Genomic DNA, 15,676 nt, shown 5'->3' with positions numbered 1-15,676 from the left:
AAGCTGGCAGGGACTCAGTTGTGTTGCAGTCGGGTTTAAACCATGCTCTGACAGGTTCTGTGCTTGCAACATCATATAAGCATGGGAAAAAAATCTGCATCTCTAATTAAACTAGCACAGTACAAAAAAAGCAGAAGGAGAAGAAGAAGGGTTTAAAAAAAAGCTCAAGTTTCCTGTTTTATCAGCCTAAGCTGAGCAGAATCAACTCTGAGAGTGAGCAAACACTCAGATCAACAGTGAGAAGAAACTAGTAATTAACAGAGGACGATTTATCAACATGCACTTCATGCATAAACTGTAATGCTTTAGTTTCCACGATGATTGCTCAGTCAGTCACTAATGAGAGAGCAGAGAAAGTCAAAACCTTTTAAAGAGTGCTCTTTGTCTGGGGTTTGCTGTTTTTCCTTGTGTGAGCAGAGGGACATGCATCAGAAGCTCCATAACTCCACCTAGTGGTCATGCACTCTCATAGCTGTCGGTGCCAATGACGTAATCTTTAGCTGTTTTATGAAACCACTAATTTTATGCTGTCGTTTCGTGATTTAGGCACACGTTACATCCATCTTTCTTTTTATAGTCCATTAATCTTGTGTCATCCGTCCCAATGAGAATATCTTGTGTACACCACAGACGCAATAGCTCACAACTTCACCACCACTCAGGAAGCAGAGTAGTGTAACGCTGTTTTGTGACTCGGACATGTCATCTTTGTTCTTATTAACCCGAGGCAGCGACAAAAGAAGCGGAAAATGAAGCATAAAGTTATAATACTCTCCAAAAATGAAAGCTAAACAAGAACCAGCGTCAATCTGATCCAAGCCGTCAAGGACGATAATCAGTGTAATTCTCTTTTTTTGCAAATTCTGTTACAATCCCATGACAATGTCTCATTAATTGCTCTCCCCAGACATTCACATTGTTTTACAGTTTCAACACAGCTAACATTAACATCTCCTTGCTGGTGTGTCAAATTATTTTTTTGTAGGTCACTAACTGTAAAACATTTGAGTGACACAAAGAAAAAAAGTATTGACAGCATAGATTCAACAAGGTGCTGGAAACATTCCTCAGAGGTTTTGGTTGGACTTGTTTGCTACACATCTGTGACGTGAATCTCCCGTTGCACTGGTTCCAGCGTCAAGAAACCAGTTTGAGATGATGTGAGATTTGTGACATGCTGCTATCCTGCTGGAAGCAGCCAACAGAAGCTAACTGTTTTCATAAAGAGATGGACAAGGTCAGCAACGATACTCAGGTAGGCTGCGGTGTTTAATCAATCCCCAGCCGATACTACGATGTGTCCCAGGAAAATATTACACCACATTGCATCATTGTATCACCGGCCTGAAATGTTGAAACAAAGCAGGAGGAATCCATGGTTTCATGTTGCTTTCACCTTATTCTGACCCTACCATCCGAGTATCACATCAGCTACAGAGTCTTATAAAATCAGGTAATGTTTTTCCAATCTTCTACTCTCCAATTTGGGTGAGCCTCATTTTCCTTTTGTCAGCTGAGAAACGTACACTCAGCGTGGTCTTCTGCTGATGCAGGCTGGATGTGTTGTGTGTTTAGAGATGGTTTTCAGCATCCCTTCGTTGTAAGATATGAAGCGGCCATTCTCCTCTGACCTCGGGCATCGACCCAGCGGACTCACTCTCACTGATTATTTTCTCTTTTTCAGACCATCTTCTGTAAACTCTAGAGATGGTTGTGTGGGAAAATCCCCGCTGATTGGCAGTTTCAGAAATACTCAGACCAGCACGTCTGAAACCGACAATCATGCCAAAGTCACTGAACTCTTTCTTCCTCCTTCTGATGCTCAGTTTGAACTTCAGCAGGTCGTCTCGGTTTGCTGCCTTACTGTAATGTGACTGCCTGATTAGATATTTGCATTAATCAGCAACTGAACAGATTGAACCTGTTGATGTGTTTGTCCTACACTGTGTCGCACACACTCTTTGCATTTGTGATCAAACTGATTGAGCAACTGCTTAACAATCACAGAGGCTGGTCTTTAATCCTCTTAGAACAAAACGGATCACTTTGCCCTGCTTCTGATGGACCTCCACGAGGTGCTTCCTGTATCTAAACGGACTTAAATACAAATTTTGGTTAATCTGCACCCTGTGAGTTTAAAACACCTAAACTCTCTAACGATGGGGAGAAACAGGAGGGACAGCGTTCACCGATGCTGGCTGCAGGAGAGACAGACAGATTGCAGCTCAGTGAGGAAGAGCTAATCTACTCAACCACAAAGACAAAAAACCCCATTTAACTTGTCAGGCTACGACACGGTCCGTCGTACAAATGGGTCCCTCTTGAAACAATTTGATCACCTGGCAATTGGGCTAATGCTTAAAGGTTGCAGTGAAGATATCAATCAAATGCAAAAAGGCTCTGAAGAACACACACACACACATGCATATAAACACACAAACCCCCAGAGGGGAAGTCAGAACAAGAAAGTAAGTGGATGTCACTTAACCTGTGAAAGCCCGACATTTGTCACACTTAAGTGGTGCTTGGTTACTGAAGCATCAATATTATAGTAGTTTGTAATGACTACCTCTGCCCATTACACAGTCTTCAAAAGGACATAGCGGGCGTTCGCCACGCATCATTATGAGCGTCGCATAGCACGGGGTAAAAGGTCAACTCTACAAATAATAATAATCTTTTGTTTTTTTTAATAGTATCCCTCTTATTTCTGTTTTAAGGCAGAACAACATTAAAATAAGTGACATGTGACGAGCAGGCAGTGGAGTTTCCCACGTGTTTTCTAAGCGGGAGAAACCACTTCCCCGTTGGCAGCTGTGAGCCGTTCAGAAACCTCTCGCTAACAACTGGAGGCTGTCAATCAGCCATACGCAGGGAGGCTTTGTTCTCTGTATGTTTCTGTGTCAGCGTGATCGACGTGGGTTACGACGCAAAGAGTCGGAGGGTGTGTTCTAGTGTCACAGGACGTCACGTAAGGGCGGAGATGTGTGTCAGTGTGCACGCGTGTGTTACTGAGGAGGCACGCAGATAAACTCTATCCACAGCGCCACTTGCCGATTGCTCCAGCGCCTGACTAAAGATACACACTCTCCCACACTTGGACTAACGAGAAGAGTATGCGTGGGTGCTTTTGTTTAAGGCTCTGAGTCGATATTTTTAAACCCAAATGGCTGATCTTTGACTGCAAGAGCTGTTTCTTAAACTTCCTGAAATCTGACCTGATGTAGCTTTAAAAAAAAACAATTATGTTTACAGAAAATATTTGTTTATGCAAAAAAAGTGCATTTCAGTGTATGAGTGTAATCACACTATGATTAAGCCTGAAAACATTCAGCTGTTCGCTCTACTTGTTCTTCTTTCAGCTGCTCCCGTTAGGGGTCGCCACAGCGCATCGGCACCCTATCCCCAGTTTCCTCCCCTGTCACACCAGCCCTCTGCATGTCCTTCACTACATTCATGAATCTCCTCTGCGGTCTTGTTTTCCTCCTCCCTGTGAGCTCCATATTCAGCATCATCTCATCCAAATCATCTAAACTTTGTCTCCAAACTCTCATCTCTCTTCCACCTGCTCCCTACTCTTACAGACCACAATGTTGTCTGCGAACATCATAGAGACACGCCTGCCTGAATTCATTTAAAAAAACAAACTTTATCAACTTTTCATTCACTGTCATTAACCCCCTCCCCCAGTCTCTTATAACTTCCCAGTCTACTCTGTGCTTTCTTTTCGTTATAAAGATTCAAATTTAAAAAATATAACAGCAAGTTAGCCACAGCGGTGGAAGGTGTTAGCTGGTGCTGCAAAACAGCAAAGTGTGAAACCATTTTTGATTTGATTTGTTCAGAGGTAATACCCACAGACCTCAAATACCTGCCTTAGAGCTTCCTATGTTAAGGCTCAAATAATGGACATTGCAGATTAAAAACCAAACCACAGAGAGGTTTTGCAAATAAACTGTGCCTTGAAGTCCTGCATACACACCGCTTGACTTTTTAAAAATGTAACAGTGTTAGTATGCATCCTTGCTATTAAAAATAAATAAATAAAACATTATTATTTCATTCCTCTTCAGGACTGTAGCTTTGATATACTGAGAGAAAAGGCTGTGGAAACCTGAAGGAAAAACTCACTCCATTCACGAGGCTCTGATGATCTCCCGCTGGGTGTCCATTCACCGCTTTCTTCTGCCTGAAGAGAAGAAGAAAGGAGAGATGAGAAAACAGAGCAACACATCAAATGTGGGGGGCTCACGGGGGCTCAGCTGTGCATGCAAAGAACTGTGAAAGCAAAAGCATGCCTCCAGATTAGGGACCAAAAACCTGTTTTATAATTGTACAACTCTTCCAAATATCATGCTTTCAACCTCAACCATCAAATAAATCCAAGAAAATTCTAATTTTGAGCCTTTTGACAAATTAAAAAAAACCACAGAAATCAAATATTAATTTGCAAATATGAGTTTTATTTATTACATTTGTTGCTTTATAGCTTTTTTAAATAGCACTCCTTTTTCTTCTGTTGGTTATACTGCAGAGTAATCTAAAATTAAATCAAACATTCAAACAAAAACAACTGAAGTGGGATCAGTAAAATGTAATAATAACCATCACTAATAAATATTACATTCCTTCAGACACGTCCGCTTTAACCTCCTAAGACCTTAACTCTTTCATGGAATGGCTTTATAAATTTCTCTTTGCTATTTGGGCTGATTGGGACCTGATGAATGTAAAAACAAAGAATTATCTGATTTTTTGTTTCTGAGAAAAATAAGATCCACACATGGAGACATTTGTTTTAAATTTCGATAGAACAGTGGCAGTATAATGTCCTCGTCAGTGGATATCAGGCCCTTGTAGAGCAAAATTTAGTATTTTGGTCTAGACAACCCAAAATGTGATGTCCACATATGTGGAGGACAGGTCCTAGGAGGTTAAGGCAGACCTGCTGTGAGCAGGTAAACCCTGTGAGACTCAGCCTTCAGCCTGCTCAGAAACACTCCATTTCAGACATTTTTGTTCTACTCTGGCTCCTTGTGATGTCACTGAGAACAGATAATCTAACTGTGGGCATCTAAAGATAGACAGCTCTTGCTCCAAGAGCAAAAGTTGCTCTAAAGGAGGAGGAGCTAAAACAGCGGGGAGCTATGTCGAGGGACAAATAAGGACTGCATGTATATGCATGTGCAACACTGCTTTCATGCTGCTGTGACACTTAGTTTTTCATTCATGGGTTAATCAAATTTGACTTTATGTCATAAAGCAGGCTGCAGCGAGCTGATGCATATCTAACTGCATTATACTTGTTTCGAATGTTCTGGGCCTCTCATCTATATGAGAAGAAAAGTGACAATCTTCTTTATTTACCTCTGCAAATCTGAAAACTTCAAAACCGGCCGCCTGCCAAACGTCTCCCTGCGGGACATTAACATTCAACTCAGCTCTCTGCAGGGCGAAGAAAAACTCATTTCTCTTAGCTCCTGGGGGCTACATATAAAAACAATTACAATCCCACACGTTGGAACCGCTGCGTAAGAGGTGGGCGTTTGTGTTTAATATACAGCCCGTCACGTCACGCCGAAAAGTAAATACCTCATTAATCTCTTAGCCATTACTTCAGTGCAATCCCAATGAGACAAAACTAAGCTTTACGCACTATAGCGAAGTTCGCAGCTCAGACTCGTTAACATTAAATCTTCATTACACGCTGGGCCGTTAAGTTGGTCAAATTAACTTTTAGTTTCAGTTGTGCTGCTTTATTTGGAGTCTGCTTGCATCAGGTCTTTACGGGGATTACACGAAAGGAAAGTTAAATGACAAGGACACGTGTTTCTCTTTTATATATATAGATAGATGGGTGTGTGTACGGCTGCTTAGAGACAGCACATGCTTCCATTCATAATTAATAATTAAATAATTATGGCCTACTACCCTAGAGGGCATTTTTAGTGTTACTCAGCAGCACTGCTCTGTACCTATAATTACTGTAGCTAAGAACGGCCTCTCAGGTATTTGTGCACTGTCTGCATTTCCCAGCAGAGCAGATCTGCTTTGGATAGCTGACACAGCAGGAAGTGAAGCTTTTTTTGATATGTGAGCGTGCCCTAACAGCGATGACAATAACACCATTCGTACACGGTATATATAGGTGTGTTTGCTTGGTGATGGCGCTCACCCCTGGCAGCTAGCACAGAGCAGCAGCAGCACCGACACCAGCAGCAAAGCGGTGAGGATGCTGAGGGTGACGATCAAGATCAGCTGCCCGCTCCCCAGCCACGACGCCACACCAGTAGAAGCTGCCGTCCCCGACCCGACGACGCCTGCCTCCGGCCCCCACCACACTCCACTCAGCACTGGAGCCATGGCACATCACACTGTGGGGGAAGAGGACATCGGACTGGTACCAGCTGGGGAAACACAAGAAAAACATACTTTTTGTTGTAGATGTGAAATCACATTTAAACGGAAACGAAACTATTTATTTTTTAAAGTTTTACCAGGAATGACGTATATTGAAGATTTTTTTAATGTTTTTAAATGTGAAAAAAAAATTGTGCAGCGTTTTTTTTTTAACTTTTCAGCAGATACTGAGAGATCGCCGTTGGCTGAGGAGGAGCAACGTTTACTGAAGGATACAGTCACAGCCAAACTGTGCAAGCTGTGCGCTGTTTGTTAGGAAAACATACTGAGAGGAGAATTTGAATTCAGCAGCCACCTTAAAGCTCTATCATGGAAACCTAAAGGCGAATCATGCTCGTCAGACAATCACTGTTTATAAACACCTTATGAATCTTTCAAACCCAGGTTGACTAGAATGCAGACAGAAACAGAAATAATGACTTTTTATTGTTTGCTCTTATAAAGAAATCTGAAGGTTTCCAACAAAAAAAAAAACTGCTTCGCCAAGTGTCCACTGGGTGACTTCTTTTTTTTTTTTTTTTTTAATAAAATAGAGTGAAAATGTGTAAAACTTCAAAGTAACTTTAGATTTGAAAAGGTAAAAAAGGGACACTTTGCCACTACTGGGTTCGAACCTCCTTTTTTTCACTCAGTGTTTGGTCCATGTTAACATGATGGCATCACACAGCTGCTGCACATTTGTATATCCATGATGGGAATGTCCCACTCCGCCACATCCCAAAGGTGCTCTATTAGACTGAGATCTGGTGCCTATGGGAAGCCGTATGCAGTGTTGGGGAGTAACGGAATACATGTACCGCCGTTACGTATTTAAAATACAAAATATGAGTAACTGTATTCCGTTACAGCTACCGTTTAAAAATGTGGTATTTAGAATACAGTTACTTTGTTGAAATAAACGGATTACACGGCGGTACTTTCCTGTTTCATAATGTGGCGGGTCAGGACTGTTTGGGTTTTGTTTGACAGCTACGTTCTGTTGTTCCAGGTGGCAGCGTTACGGTTGCCATGGTTACAGGGTGACGCTCTCTCTCTGCGTGTTTCCTGGGTGAGAGAGGCCTTTTTGTTGTTTTTGTGCTAAGCTAATAGGCAGAATGCTACCGGTATAACTCTAAAGAATGTAGCATCATAGGCAGTGTAGTCCGTGCTGCAGGGAGAATGGACTGCCATACACGTTATGTGTCTGTGAGTGAGGGAGGGAGAAAAAGGAAAAGTAGAGCTGTCATCGAGCAAAAACGGGAGCTGGAAGCATGTAAATATAATAATAACCACTGCAGCCAAGAAGAGTGCCTGACGAGCCCAGTTGTAAGTAAGCTATTAAGACTCGACTGTACACCGTGTTCGTGTTCTCCTCCAAAAACAATAAGTTCTGTTGGAGCAGCCTTTCAACGCCTCTCTCTGTCTCTCGCTAGCAAAGTTGACCCAGACAACAAAGTAAAGCTAGTTTTCGGCTACGAGCCAGACACAGAACCCACCGTATTAGCCAGAGGTCCCTTTACTACGGTTCGGAGCCGCGGACCTCCAGTAACAGTAATAAATCACAGCAATAGTACATTCATGTAGTTGTAAACAGCATGATAATATATTAAGTAATCCAAAGTATTCAGAATACGTTACTCTCATTGAGTAACGTAACGGAATACGTTACAGAATACATTTTGGGGCATGTATTCTGTATTCTGTAATGGAATACATTTTAAAAGTAACCTTCCCAACACTGGCCGTATGAATACAGTGAACTCATTGTCATGTTCAGCAACAGTCACCATCTGAGGATTATTTCCTTGTTATTGCGTGATGTAATCGAAGGTGATTATAATACACACCCTAAATATATTCAACATTGCTTATGCTTTTCAAAGAAATGACACACCTTAATAGAGGAAACCCTCCATATTTCCTGGCTATGCTGCCCAGCACAGTGTTGGACATGTTTTCATCTCAAGTCTCGTCTAAACTCCTTTAATATCAGCTCTAAAATGTAAAAATATGTTTGGCTTTCTTTGGTAGAAATACCAAACCTCTACACTCGCTTTTGTTTTGTCACTTAGACTGGACAGGTCAGCTGTCCCAATTCTTCATGGCATAGATTCAACAAGATTTTGGTCCATGTTGACATGATAGCTTCACACAGTTGCTGCAGGTTTGTCGGCTGCACATCCACAACGAGAATCTCCTGTTCCACCTGATCCCAAAGGTGCTCTATCGGACTGCAATCTGATTTTCATTTTCTCCCACAGATCTGCCACTAACTGGTTATTTTCTCTTTTTCAGACCATTCTCTATAAACCCTAGAGGTGGCTGATAGATCAGCAATTTATGAAACACTCAGACCAACAACCATGTCACAATCAGCGTCACTGAAATTACTTTTTTCCCCTATTCTGATGCTCAGTTTGAATTTCGGCCGGTCGTCTTGTTTACACATCTAAATGCACTGAGTTGCTGTCATGAGATTGGCACATTGGTACATTGAAATGCACATGTAAACTACTGGACTATTTTCTTAATTATCTGTGAGAGTGACTTTAAATAACCTACTACACCAACACCTAGTGGAACAGAGGACACCAGGTGCATTAGCTGTTTTGTGTCTTGTACACCTGTGAAGCTCCAGCTACAGAGACGCATACTACAATAAATGAATTGCTGTTTCTGGCTAATTCATTTTGCTTTAACATTCCTTATAAATATTTGAACTGCACACACTGACTAGACATGACCAGCAGGTGGCAGAAGCGAGCAGGCTGAGACCGCAGTGCAGACAGCGATCTGCCTCAGTCTGCTGCAGTGGCCCTCACAACAGTGCCTCCAACAACTGGTGTCTGGGCTCTGCGCACAGCATCAGAAACCTCATCACGTCTCCGTCTAACAGCTAAAGTTGGGTTTAGCTGAACTGATGGAACCCCTGATTTTATCACGGATGATTTATGGGGGCTGTGTGGAGCTGCGGGTGAGTCACAAAAGGGTGGGGAGGGATTGTGAGCCTAAAATAATAAAAATAAATAAATGTGGAGAGGGTGGTTTGTTTCCCACTGTGTGTGTGCAGGGAGGGGAGGGGATGTCGTGCACTCCCGTGACTAAGATAGAGAAATAGTTCAGGGCAGACAGTGTGGAGAAGGAGTGAAACCGCACAATGAAAAATGGGAGTGAAAATAAATCGCACACACTCTTTCTCCTTTCAGTCACAGCACAACAGAGAGCTACAGCAGACCTGGTGGCAGTGACAGTGACAAAAACATGACAACCTATCTTCCCTCGTCTTTTTTCTTGGAGAGTGCAAGAGCCAAACTCCTGTCTGGAGTGTATGTGTGTGCGAAGAATGTGTGTACTCTGTGCCGGCGGTGAAAAACTCCATTGTGTCTCTCTGCTCGCCTATGCTAATGTGACTGGGGAGTGTGGGAGCTGATGTAGCACTCGTCGTATTCGAGCAGCATGGAAGTTTTGTTTGCAAATCAGATGGAGCTGCAGAGCGCAGTTTTAATTTCTCCTTCGTCTTCTTCAAGAAGACACTGAGGAATTCCCGCCTTTGTCAGAAAGCCGATTGTGTTTATCCCTGTACAAAAACACACAGGTGCGCCTGGTACGAGACACCGACAGACTTAACAAAGCCTTACCTTGACACCTTGGATGATTAGTCAGGTCGGCCTTGCCTGGAAGAGAGCAGATAACAAAAAAGGGGGGGGTTAGATGAGTTAATGTTATCCTTGGAGGGTGGTGTTGTCCTGCGAGTGTGTGTGCGTGCACGGATGTAGGCTGGGCAGGCATGTGAGTGGGAGAGCAGCGAGGCTATTGAGTGTTTGTTTTTTAATGCCCGTAGCAAATACATATTGGACAACAGGCTGCTTGCAACCTCTCATGCACAAACACACACTAGCTGTATGCAGTACACACAATAAGCACTGCACAGCATCTTTCGCACATGCGATGTATTGATCAGTCAGCCCATGTAACCGAGAAGATAATAACCAGGTGACATCATCACTCAACTGTGTCCCATAACATGTAACGTGCGCAGTATGCACTGCAGTATTTTACATTATACACGTACAGGGTGCAGGTTCAGTTATACACTCTGATTTTGCTTGAAATGACTTAAAAATAGTCCGAATACTTTGGGGTCCTCTGGGACAGTTACCTCACAGACGCCGTATCTGACCTCGCCTGAGAGGCTCGTGTCCAGGTGTCACTATCTGCCGCTGTGTGCCAGCTCGCCCGCGTCTCGTGCTGGCACTTAAACCAGAATAATTACCGGCTGCCACGGCGCTGCGTCGCCATGGCAACATTTCCTTCTACCCATCGCCACTATTTATGGTGGTTGAGTGGAAAAAAAGGGGAGGAATAAATAAATAAATCTCCTGCTCGACTCATTTTAGCTTCTGTGGATCAAAACTAATCCTGGAACCACTAAGCCAAACTTCTGAAATGTCCTTCAGTGCTTCAGTGTGTCATGGCAGATTTCAGGGGGTGTTTTCTTGAAAAAGTCAGCAACAGGTTGTAAGGATAGTTTGAGGTTTGAGGAATGAAAGACAGTTCAGACCTCTGTTTTGGTTTGTGTGAGTGGTGTGTCAGGAGTGTTAACCAGCCTCCAGACACATGTAAGCAAACCCCACTTTAACACTTAACTTTGCAACTTACGTTCGTGGCTCAAGAGTTGGGCGTTTGTCTTGTAATCGGAAGGTTGCCGGTTCGAGCCCCGGCTCCGACAGTCTCGGTAGTTGTGTCCTTGGGCAAGACACTTCACCTGTTGCCTACTGGCGCCAGTGTCCGGCAGCCTCGCCTCTGTCAGTGCGCCCCAGGGTGGCTGTGGCTACAATGTAGCTTGCCATCACCAGTGTGTGAATGGGTGGATGATTGTGTGTAGTGTAAAGCGCTTTGGGGTCCTTAGGACCAAGTAAAGCGCTATACAAATACAGACCATTTGGATTTTTCAGTATGACAGGAGCATAAAATTAAAAATATGAAAAGCAAAACACAATAACACAATAGTTTGAAAAGTTCTGAATGTATCCGAGTAAAACGTTACAGGGGTGTAGCCTGAGGTCATCTTTAACTGTCATTTAAATTTGGCTTACATACGCCAAGATCTTCAAGGTCACAAGTGATTTCACTCAGAAACCAAAGGACGCTGCACACATGCGTAACTGCACCTTGTCAATAACAAAGCAGTGATTTTACTCTATATTGGACCATAAATTACAAAATAAACATCATACTGAATGAAATGAATCTTAAAACCAGTAAATGAGACCATGACCTCACCATGAGCCTGTCTACTGAGGTCATAGATCGAGTGATGAGTAGGAGCATTTTCTCATAGACTTCTGTACAATCGACACTTTTCCCCAACCAGAGCAGTCACCCCCTGCTGGCCATTAGAAAGACTGCAGATAGCAAGCTTACAACATATATAAAATATAAAACGCCTTTAAGGCACTCCTTCACTCACTTATACAGTCTCAATATTTAGACTTAGAGTAAATTCCTGGCACATGAGGCTATTCCCATACTTTCCACCATTCCAAGGCACCAAACTCTCTCTGCAAAAGTCTTACACTTATCATCTTACTCCCAGAGCAAAAGAAATTGGATACCACTTTGGGTACCCTGCTGTGTACAAAATATACGTAGAATAAACCATCCGCTCTGTCATCAAAGCATACTTTTCTTTCCTTAATGCTTCATAAACACTACACATTAAAGCTCCGAGTATCTTTTTCACAGCGGAAAGCTCTCCACAGGCCACCGTTATGTGATACAAGACTTCAAGCCAAGGACTACAACTGTGCTTTCTTTTGCTGTCACTCTTCTTTCTCCAAGTGCTCCCTGGCTTTGATGAAAGAAAGCAGAAGCCTTGGAACGGAGACAATCAGTGTGGATGTCTTCTGTTTACAGAAAATAACTGACTGGAAAAGTCATTTTAGAAGGAATGTGTGTGGAAATTCGAAGGTAAAAGCCCAAATTTTACCCTCAGCCAGCTGTCCACACACACTGAGACCTGACATAATCATAAGACAGACCACTGCAGGACTTTATATGCAAGACACCAGAGCCAAAAAGCCGCGGCATCTAATCTGAGCCGTGCTGCTCTACAGGAAGAGCGTTTGCCTGACTCTGAGTGTGGGTGTGTGGGAGTTTTGTCTACTGGACAGGTCACTGGCTAGAAGGGAAATGCAGAGAAGAAAAATTAGCATCCACAGGCGAAAGCGGCGCTTCGGTTTCCACGTATACTCTCGCAGCACGTGTGACACCTCCCTCTGCAGGGTCCTCTGGGTGCACGCAGATGGGGAAGGTTTACAGCTGGATGTCTGCAGCAAAATGAGCCCGGGGAAAGCTTCTGAGAGGACAGCCAGAGGCATTTCCACAATAATAAATAATCGAGTTTTCGGGAGAGAAGGAGCCTCCACTTTCTTTAAGAAGTCGTGCTCGTGTGGAGCTCTGCAGGAAGCCTCAAGTAACCTTTCAAACATCATAAAAGGAGCTAGAGAGGGGTTTATTGCAAACAATGAGGACTTCTGCTTCTCAACATCATTCTCCACTGATGGGAGGGGGGGGGGGGGGGGTCATTATCCAGAATCCATCTTTACAATAGGAGTATAAAAAAAAGACAATAATTTTCTGTGACCTTTCTGACCAGTAGGATTACAACAATGCACTTTGGGGCAGGGGCTAAACATAATCCAAAGATATATATATATATATATTTTTAACCATGAGAATACAGTTGGTGTGGGAATCACAGAGTAAAGCCCCATTCCTACAGGATTAGTATCCCCAGGGGACTTCATGTGATTTAGAAATTACACCTAACGTCTGTGCTTCGTGCAGCACATTTGCACGGGAAAAAACAAAGGCTGCATTTTACTCAGATTTACTGACATCTGTGTTTGCTAGCCACAGACTCTAATCTGATATGAACAGGCTGCCACATAATAGCTTTTAAACATGCTGAATGCTGCCTTGCACGTCCGCCTGCATAGTGCCACACGCCCTCCTCCTGCCATCCAAACTTTAATTTCATGGAGCAGTCACACCAGATTATGATCACCGGTAGCTTTCACAGCTAATAGACGTTGCTAGAGGTAAGTAACGCTATGCAAATACTGCAAAACATAATAATTAACATAAGCATTTTTTTAAACATCTGGCACATTCCATGGCAGTGATTTAAATCAAACTGTTTTAATTGTGCAGACGTGAACACGGTAGTCACACTTTGAAGTCTGTGGCCCGTTCCAAATAAAAACTGATGGTTAGAACGTGATCTGAGCCTGAGCTAAACGTGGCATACAGACACACTCAAAAAAAGTGATTCTTCACCCAAAAGTAGCAGCTGGAGCTTTTCTATGTAAAGTTATGCAACTGTATGGTTTTCCTCCAGGTCCTACGTGTAATTAATGACTCTAAATTAGCTGTAGGTGTAAGGCACTTAAGTCTATAAAATGTCATTAAGCAAAATACATAAATATTTCTCATTCCATTTCTGCTGTATAATACACTGTCTGTGCATTAATGTTAGTCCACTTCAGTAATCTGGGCATTTTATTTGCTCTGACTTGCTGTCCACGTTTTTTTCCCGTGTGAGTTTTGTCCTCGCTTACCTTCAGTTCATCCCATCCTCAATCACTTGATAAGCACTGATAAGAGGAGTCACAGAGACTCTGCTAAGTCGAATCCCTTTGGAGCGCCTTCATGATTTAATAAAAAACGTCGATACTTCGTGCCAGTGTATCGATTATTCAGCTCTAAGAGGATGTGATGCGACATTGCCGTGTTTCTTTTGTCTCACCCCTGAAATACTGTGTTTACCAAATGTGCTCTAAAGCCATCTCAATAAAGTGGAAAGCAGCAATATGCTTGAAATGCCTCCCTTTGCTGGTGTAATGTGGACATGGTTAAGGGAAACTGATGACCTCCTAGTCTTCCCAATCAGTGCAAATGACATTTGCATGCACGCACACACACATTAGTATACAGAAGCACACATAGGCAGCATTATCACGATAAACACAGAGATGCATGCAGACACTCCTGCAGGCTGTGTGAAAGCAGAAAATAAAAATGCTCCATGAAATCCAAACACACTACTGAGCATCTTGTGACTTGACCGGAGGGCCATTTGCTCAGTGGAGGGGGTGAGATAGATGGGGGAGGGGAGGAGAAGGATGGGGGACTGATGTCAAGGGTTAAGAATTGAAGATGAAAAAGGGAAAAAGAAGCAAAACAAGTGTGCGGTGTAGAAAAAAGATGTAGAAAAACCACAGCTACTAGAAGAAATAAAGAAGGGGGAGGAGTAAAATAAAAGCCGAGACAAAAATACATGGCGGAAAAAAGCAGAAAGACCGCATAGGCGAGCAGTAGTTCACTGTGACACACACACACCCATCCCCAGAGAGGGTAGATGAAATACAACTCCCCGACAGGATGCAGTGCAACAAGGGACCCTGCCCCTGACTGAGACAATACAATTAAATGCACGCACACATGCACAGAAACGCCTGCAGGTGCTGCAGGATCTGCTTACTCAAATCCATCACTGCAACTGAAGAAACCGTCAAGTTTCAGTTCAGGAAAGTGCATGTGTGTGTTTGTGTGTGTGTGTGTGTGCGTTCAGTCCAGGCCTCGCACAGTCTAATTCACTGATCGCTGCATACGCCCGCATGAGCCAAAGCAATGGTGCGTCCCCATGAAAACAGGTGCTTGCGATCAAGAGACATAAGAGCGTTGCCATGGCAACACCAGCCATCCTAAGGGTTAATGGTTTTAGTCCGAGAAATTGATCTACCCTCCCTAAATGGGGAAATTGAAACTGCATAATTTAGCAAGGCTGCCTCATTTTCTCTCTCTCATATTACAAATTTGCGTGCGTGTGCGTTTGTTATAGATTCATCCACAAGATGACGACCCTCCTTCTTACAAGATGCAGTAACTATATCTGCTGGCGGTAGCATTCACAATCATTTCCCACCGGGGACATGTAAGTGAAATATGAAGCATGTAAACGTTTTGTAACGATCCAAAGAGATTAAAGGAAATGCACAAAGGTGCAAAACCAACCAATCTTACATCGTCTAAGTCCACAGTGTTACATTTACACATATATCTTCTTTTTTAACTTTCTTATACAGAATCTTAAGAAAAAAGAGGGCTAATTTTAACAGTTCACTGCCAACTCCCTTCTTCCTGAATCCCAAACAGCTGCAGGGCTACAGAAACAGCAACATGTGTCTTAAGCTTTCACCAGAAATGACACATC

At 43.0% G+C, this 15,676-nt stretch overlaps 1 protein-coding gene across 5 annotated transcripts in view; it reads right to left on the bottom strand.

Annotated features, from left to right (window-relative positions):
- pag1 (phosphoprotein membrane anchor with glycosphingolipid microdomains 1) overlaps positions 1 to 15,676 on the bottom strand; it is a 61,358-nt gene that overhangs the window by 14,908 nt on the left and 30,774 nt on the right. For all 5 annotated transcript variants that reach the window (XM_085149810.1, XM_085149813.1, XM_085149811.1 and 2 more), the window contains 3 exons: positions 10,038 to 10,073; positions 6,176 to 6,407; positions 4,132 to 4,189 (listed from right to left, as the gene is read on the bottom strand). In XM_085149810.1, coding sequence (XP_085005936.1) covers positions 4,132 to 4,189; positions 6,176 to 6,363 — 246 coding nt within the window. In that variant the 5' untranslated portion in view covers positions 6,364 to 6,407; positions 10,038 to 10,073. The remainder of the gene's footprint in view (positions 1 to 4,131; positions 4,190 to 6,175; positions 6,408 to 10,037; positions 10,074 to 15,676) is intronic.

Source organism: Neolamprologus multifasciatus, chromosome 22 (assembly GCF_963576455.1).
Source record: "Neolamprologus multifasciatus chromosome 22, fNeoMul1.2, whole genome shotgun sequence".
In the NCBI taxonomy this organism is placed as follows: Eukaryota; Metazoa; Chordata; class Actinopteri; order Cichliformes; family Cichlidae; genus Neolamprologus; species Neolamprologus multifasciatus.
The sequence above is the reverse complement of the archived record's forward strand: the minus strand, read 5'-3'. Positions and strand labels throughout refer to the sequence as shown.